Here is a 7,808-nt window from a genome sequence, read left to right on the forward strand (position 1 = left end):
TTATCATTCTTCTTCCCATGTTGTCTCCATAAGGGAGAAAATTTTAGGCATAACAAAAGAGTCAGAATAAACATAATCAACATGTATGTATTTACTGCCCTGACAGCAATAGAGTGAAACCTAAAATATCGAAGTTAAATAAAAGAAATATAGAGCACAGCTAAAGGCATAAAAGTATTGAGTAACGGAAAGAAAGAATATGAAATAGGTTGATCTTGGCATTAAGTAGTGCTAAAGGGCCTCTGTATATAGCAATCCTTATTGCTTAAGCTGAGATGAGATTATGAAGGAATATTCCCTTCATGTTTTATGAAGTTATTTGATAAAATATGAAATCAAAGACCATTAAATTTCATTAGAAAATGTTTTTTGAATCTTGGCTAACTTTCACAATGTTCCTGATGCCAAATGAAAAGATCAAGGTTTTAAATCTCGGTCCAATTACTGATCTTATTAACCCATATGACTGATTTAGTATAGGTATACTAGGCAGCATGGTTTGAAAAAGTTTAGGCAGACAGTAAATACTCGTCTGAATCGGGCCACGGACCAACCCATTTTGGACTCTTTGGGTTCGTTTCAGGCTTTTTAATTAAAACTCTTAATGTATTTTAACAGCTCAGCCTCTCTCTCTCTCTCTCCCCTCTTCTCTTGCGATCATGTTAAATGAGGCCCAAGCCCTTGGCTTCACCCTCGTGTAGCTTGTTATCACCCGCCCGCCCTCCCGATACCTCCTCTTCTCTTTCTCTTTTTTGTTCCAACTCCTTCCCCTTTACAGTGATGATCTATCATGTTCGTAGTTGGGATTACGTATTCTAACCAAGCGACATCCATCTGCAAGGGTCAACCTATAGACCATTACCTTGTGTAGTTCTAAGAAGAAAAAGTTAGAAAGGTAAATGCGTAGATAGTATATTGTCGTCACGCATGGCAAGGGCAAGATAACTGGGATTGCAAGCAACACAAAATAACTATCTATATTAGGCACAAAAGGCTCTCGAGAGTTTGGCTAAACAGTCAAACACAGCGATTTCAATAGGCGCTCGGACGTTCGCCTAGGCGCTTGGGCGAGGCGAGGCGAGGCCCGAGTGCCTCGCTTTATTTTCCGGTGCTTTAGTTGGTTCAATCAAACCAACTAAATCATCGATATCAGGCTCTCTCTCGTGATTTCCCTGACTTCCCCAACCCTAACACTTGCGATTTTGCCGTCGAGATTTCTTTTCCGCTGTCGTTGCTCTCTGGTGCCGCTACCACTGTCGTTGCTCGCCGCTACTGTCGCTACTTGCTGCTGCCACAATCGCTGCTCGCCGACTTCTCGCGTTGTCGCTCACCGCTCTCGCTGGCGCTTGCAGCTCCCGCTCCCACTCCCGCTGTTGCTCGCCGCTCCCGCTGCCGTCGCCGCTCCTGCTCCAGCTACCGCTGTCGTTGCCTCAGCAGCCTCGGTCTTCTCACACTCTTCTCACTATACTGTTAACAGTATATTAACAGTATACTGCTAACTGTATACTAATAATAATATTTTTATTTATTAGATTAATAATATATTATTTTAATTTTAATACTATTAATTTTTATTTATTTAAAATTATTGTTAGGTTTCAGAATAAATGGCAAGTGTACAAAGCAACTCAATAGATTTGATGTAAAATTTTATTGTTTTGATTTTGAGACTTGTTATTAATATGACATTATGATTTTGTACCCGATTTTCTTAATTTAATAGCATATTTTTTATTTAAATAATTATATTAATTATATTATTCATTTTTATATTTTAGTGTCTCGTTTCGCTTAGGCGAGCGCCTAGCGCCTCGGGCATTTTTAGACCTTGGTGCTTTTTGATGCCTAGCGTTTTTTAAATCACTGGTCACATATAAAGGGGTTTCGAAGGCAGGTGTAGACCTAATGTTCACCTAGCACTTTCGTTGAATAGAAAATAGACACATTAAAGATGTTGCATCACAAAGCAGACATATAAGGTCCCATATGGTCCGATGCCACCCAGGGGTTCCAATGTGCAAAGATAGTTGACGTTTCACATCGCGAAATTGTCAATAAAAAAATAGTCTATAGCACACGAGAATGAGGTTTTGGCTATTTTCTCTTCCGCACAACGCCATACAGTCAGAAACGTTTTCGAGTTTTACAAAACAAAAACATTAACAACAAAGCAAAATGAGGTTATCGGTAGTAATTCCTGTCCCATACAAGTTGCCTACGAGAAAACACTCAAGAGCATTGAAAAAAAAGCATCATGGACATATGTCGAGCACATCGCTTCATGACAGACCGTATGCCAACATATTGCATGTCAATACACCGGTGTGTACCATACCCATCCTAGTCCAACTAGCATTTGGCAGGAAATCTGTTATCAAAATGTTAAACTTTGGCAAGTTGTCATGCCCTTGGCTAGGATTGCCTAAGGCATGCAATCCCTAAGTGATATGCGTCCGCAAGGGTCAGCCTAGACCTTAACCTTGTGTAATCCACAAAGGACCTGCACAACGAAGAAAAGGTTAGAAACTCAAACGTGGGGGTAATATGCCGTCATCATGCACATTTAAGCCCCTTGGAGGTGTTACACTATAAAAGCTTGACTATTGCTGGTTGGAACTTTGCCAATGCCATATCGCAAAATTTGAAGAGTATGGCTTTCTCCCGTGAAGTTTGTTCATCGCATCTTTTGTTTGACGGGATTTCCAATTGATGCAAAGCTCCACCGCAAAGGCGAGGAGAATTGGGTTATTTGGAATGGATTCATCCGAATTCCTTGAGTTGTACTCCTTGCTCCGAGCTGGTTACCTAACTTCGTCCCCTCTTTGTCATCGCACTTCTGAAGCATAAGAAGTATTGCTTGAACCTGAGCCAAGTTAGGTTTCGCCCTTGAAGAGCGCTTAGGTGGATTTTGGTCGTCCCTTTGGGATTGTCCACATCCCAGTTGCGACCGAAAATGTGCTCTCCCTTTTGCAGAACAATTTTGGTTAGGCGCGGAAGACTCGTCGCTGTAGTACATGCCTCATCTCCTGATGTTCATGGCCCTTTGTCCAACGCTTTCTCGACCAAGTTCTTTTCGAGTAGTTTTGTCCCTCCTGGACTCGAGGTCATTGCAATGCCTTGCCTCTCTTAATCAGTTGCTTTTGTACACCTTATGACTTAGGAAGCATTTCCCTCTTGATCTTTCGCCAATCAGAATGCAACTTTTTGATATGGTCACCTCCATCTTTGTTATATGGCCATCGCTAACTCTGATTCTTCGGTCGCTTGCCAGATCTTGCCCCTTGAAAGCACCAAGTAACCCATGAGCGAAGATAAGCTCTGGATCAGTTCATCGTCCAATAACTTGTTTGAGAGGTCCCGAAGATTCTCCTACTTAGGAAATGATGCCCGATGTGGATGGTCGACTAGATTTGTCGACTCCTTCACTAAGCTTAAATTGCCATTCCACCTTGTGCCTTTGTGGAAAGGGCTTTAACAACTGAGATCCTGGAACATTGGCATATTCTACAAGTGCGTTTGTCTCAATAGACAATTGTCTCGAGCTAAGGCCTTCTGACTCCAACTGCATCGTTGTGCGATGAGTCGGGTCTTCCCAGCTCGATTCTTTTGCCACTTGCATAGTTGAGAGTATACGTGTCTTTCGAAGCTCTCTTCGAAAGTGCCATCATGCATGGAGAGTCATCGTCCATCAGAAAAGAGTTCAAGAACGACATGCTACTTTTGCCTCTTGCAAAAACTCCACCCCAAGGACGACTTGGAAATCATCCAAGGCAAGCGCCATGAAGTTGGTGCTCTCGCTCCAATCTCGAATCTTGATGTTGACTCCCTTTGCCAATTCAAAGATAGGCTTTGCATCCAAATTTACAACAATTGCACCGCCCCAATGCAAGATTATCCTGGTTATCCTCTGTCATTTCTCATCTCCGACAAACACGAGCTTGAAAAGTCAATCTTCTTCTATGGCCTCTGCTTAGGCTTCTCTCGGACTTCACTTTGCAATGCGTTCAACAAACACATAGCTCCCATGCGAGGTCTTGATGTTGATTTATCATTAGAACACGACCTGTTCGAGCCGGAAGATTTTTCTTCGCTTTGACCTTCTCCGGTTGGAAAGAAGTCGTAAGGGCATTGAGTGCCTCCTTTCGTTAGCATTCCAACATTGGATGCTTTCCACTGCACAAAAGACATATGTTGGACTTCAGGACATTCCCTTTCGATCCATGTCCCGTCGAAGCTCGGAGCACCTTTCTTCTTTGGGTCCTTCCATTTGGAAGATTTCAAAGATCCCTTCTCCGATGAGTACTTTTTCTCTGTCATCTCTGCAGAGAAATTTGTGAGTTGTTTTACCTCAGTGATTGCACCTGCTAGCTCTCGGATATTAAGATAGTGCAACTCCTATTGGGCCCATGGTTTCAAACTGTCGAGGAAGCAGAAAAGTTTGTCTTTCTCAGACATGTCTTGGATTTCTAGCATCAATGAAAAAACTGCTTCACATAGTCTCAGGTAGCAGAGGTTTGGCAAAGTTGTCGCAACTTTCGCAATGCAACGAACTCCGTGTTCTCTGGCATGAATTGAGTTTGCAATTCCGTCTTCAAGGCTTCCCGAGTGTCGATGTTATTGCGACCTTGTTGCATTTCTTCCCATCGTGTGTGCCACCATAGTTTAGCATCATCGACAAGATTCATCGTCGCTAATGACACCTTGGAATCTTCTGATTTGGGTCGAGTTGCTCTGAAGTACTATTTCAAATAGAAGAGAGTTTTCTAACATGGCATCCCGATCGCCCCTGTAGCTTTGCAATTCGAGAGCCCTTAGTCTCGATGAGAGATGGACGTGAGACATTCCTCCGCTCGCATGCATATAGCATGAGTACCGACACTTGAGTCGTCAAGTCCCTTACTTACCCGTGTAAGCATTGCACAGACTCTCGTGTCGTTTGTCAACCTTTCAAATCAGACATCCAGCTGATCTAGTTGGGATTCCAACCCTGTTTGCATGGACTCTATATCTCAAGAAGCTCCCTGCTTTCGTAGAGATCTGTGAACTTTCAGTTGACAAGGTTGAGTCATAGCTCCAACTCGGCCAATCTTTCTTTGTACCTCTATGTCATTCATGCTACTCTTCAACTCTTGCCTCTTCTACTTGAGAGAACTCTTACGCCGTGGGAACCTCATTGCAAATGCCACTTTCCACTTGAGTGGCATTGCTAGTTTCCGCGTGAGTGCTCATTTGTTTCTCTGGAACAGTCATGCATTGCTGTTGCCCATCATATACAGCAATGCTGGTTTTGCCACGCTGCCTTGCCATGCGTCCGCAAGGGTCAGCCTAGATTTTAACCTCGTGCAGTCCACAAATGACCTGCACAATGAAGAAAACAGTAAAAGGCGAATGTGCTGGTAATTTGCCGTCGCGCATGAAAAGAGCAAGATAATCAAGATCCAAAGCAACACAAAGCAACCAGCATTTATTAGGCTCGAAAGTGTCTCGGAAACGGGCTGAACGAGTGCACACAAAGGGGGTTCGAAGGTAGATGTAGGCTCAATGTTCACCTAGCACTTTCATCAAACATAAAGCAGTCACACTAAAGACGTTGCATCACCCCTCAAACACCTACCCAAATCCTCATCGGCCCCGGTGCTAGCTGGGAGGTTCCAAGGTGTCAAGACGGCTGATGTTTCACACCGCTAGGCCGTCAGCCAGAAATCAGCCTGTGGCACATGAGAACGGTGTAGTTTTGGGCCAATTTTCCCTTTGTGCAGTGCCACACAATCAGAAACATTTTCGAGTTTTGCATGATGACAACACGAAATAAAAATACTGACAATAAACAAAAATGGGGCTGACTATAGTGTTTTCTGCCCCGTACAAGCTGCCCTAAAGAGCACCGAAAACACGAATAAAACAGTAAAAAACAAGAACGGAAACCATCATGGACAAGCTATGAACACCTTGTCTGCATTGTTCCATGACAAAGCGGTATATCAATCTATATCGGACAATATTATTGAATAAAAAAATAAAAATGAATGTTATTGTATGGTATTGAGTTATATGCTGTGATACCATTGGTTGAACTAGTAAATATTGCTTGGTGTGTACTGATCCAAGCGTAGTTAAAACCTTGGTAAGATGATTTTTATTGCACGTGTTTGTTTTTCTTTTTTGGTATTTTCCTGATGCATAGATTTATCTCAGTGATAGTTTTTAGTACACTTGATATTTTGTATTCTCCTGATTTATTTCTGTTAGTGATGATATCTTCTCTTGCTACCTGAACCCCATTCTTTTTTAGCGTTCAAAACCTGAATCTTGGTCAAGTATATGGTGCTAATAACATTTATGAGATGACACAACATTGAAAATAAAATATCATCCATGGTTATTCTCTTGTGACTTTGTGTAGACCAAAGAATTGCCAATTCAACCTTTGACTCATTGTAACCCACTTTGTTCAAAAATATGAGCAAGTAAAACCTTTCACTCATTTTGAGAGCTCAGGCAGTCTTAAGCACAGAAGAACAACTGCAGAAACATGCCAACTATTACAAGTATTCATTATGATGATAGCAAGTTAGAGATACTTTAACCTGTAGTACTTTTGCTGCCATGATGACATATGCATAAATTGCTCATTTGCAATTTAACATCACTTTTTTTGTGTGAAATCTGACATTGTTTCGTGTGTTCAATCAGTGGCAGTTAGCATTTGTAGCACTTGGGCGCCCTGAATACCTCCAGGATTCAGATATAGTGTCCAATAGATTTCAGGTACATTTATTTACTCTTTCTTCCTCCCCAGTTGTCACTTCTCCTAACTCCTTTCATCTGGCGCAGAGGAGAGACATTTATGGAGCCTGGGAGCAGTACCTTGGACTCGAGCACTCTGACACTGCTCCAAAAAGGGCTTATACAGCTAATCAGGTAGAGTGATTATATTGATTGCATTTTTGTTGGATATGTATGCGGAATAACTTTTCAGTTTCAAGGATATTAGACAGCTAGCTATATCAGTCATGTAGCTACTTGTAGATGTTCCTGCACTACTGTGGCAAATTTCATTTGGCTTTCCTCCACAATTATTCGATATTGTATCCTGCAGAACCGCCACACATTTGAGAAGCCTGTGAAAATTTACAATTGAAAGGTGGCTCATGGCTGGATCTCCCATGGCATTCAATCTGTCACCTCACTATCGCATGGACAGATGATGAAACTTGAGCTTTTAACCACAAATGCACCATGGTGAGGTGGAATTAAGGGGATTCACCACCAAGTTTATTGTTGTGGTGTAATATGTGTGTCAACGTTAGCCAGGACCGACACGGGAGAATATGCTTGATCACTAGCTCTCTCAATGGCACCACCTCGTTTGATAAGTTGTGGTTTTCTGATCAAGCCCTCTGCCAGATTTCCTTCTCTTTGAGCCCGTATAATTTAGTACATGAGATTTTGGACTAGAAGGGTATATATAGGGAATAGTTGGTGTCCTTGACATTATTATTATTATTATTATTTTTTGGGTTTATCCCTGCCTCGGGTATGGCTCCATATTTTTCTTCCTTTATCCTGGCCTATAAAAACCTAGGGCTGTAAAATGGGATGGTTTGATGTAACTGGCTGGCTTTCCGAGAGCACCGGATCCTGTAAAAGAAATGCCTGTGTTGGGAACTTATCTTCATATATATCTTGTATACATTTTTTCGTGATGAGAATTTTGAGTGAACTTTCAGCATCATGCCTTATTATTTGTGCCAAATTGGTGATTTCTTCCAAACAAATTATATGTTGATAACAGTGTTATTGAAAAA

The 7,808-nt window shown here is 41.9% G+C and overlaps 1 protein-coding gene across 2 annotated transcripts in view; it reads left to right on the forward strand.

Moving 5' to 3' along the window:
• LOC135636058 (ubiquitin C-terminal hydrolase 13-like) overlaps positions 1 to 7,742 on the forward strand; it is a 29,185-nt gene extending 21,443 nt beyond the window's left edge. For both annotated transcript variants that reach the window (XM_065147592.1, XM_065147594.1), the window contains 3 exons: positions 6,694 to 6,768; positions 6,835 to 6,921; positions 7,100 to 7,742. In XM_065147592.1, the coding sequence (XP_065003664.1) occupies positions 6,694 to 6,768; positions 6,835 to 6,921; positions 7,100 to 7,141 (204 nt within the window). In that variant the 3' untranslated portion in view covers positions 7,142 to 7,742. The remainder of the gene's footprint in view (positions 1 to 6,693; positions 6,769 to 6,834; positions 6,922 to 7,099) is intronic.
• Positions 7,743 to 7,808: the final 66 nt, after the last annotated feature.

Source organism: Musa acuminata, chromosome BXJ3-4 (assembly GCF_036884655.1).
Source record: "Musa acuminata AAA Group cultivar baxijiao chromosome BXJ3-4, Cavendish_Baxijiao_AAA, whole genome shotgun sequence".
Lineage (NCBI taxonomy): Eukaryota > Viridiplantae > Streptophyta > Magnoliopsida > Zingiberales > Musaceae > Musa > Musa acuminata.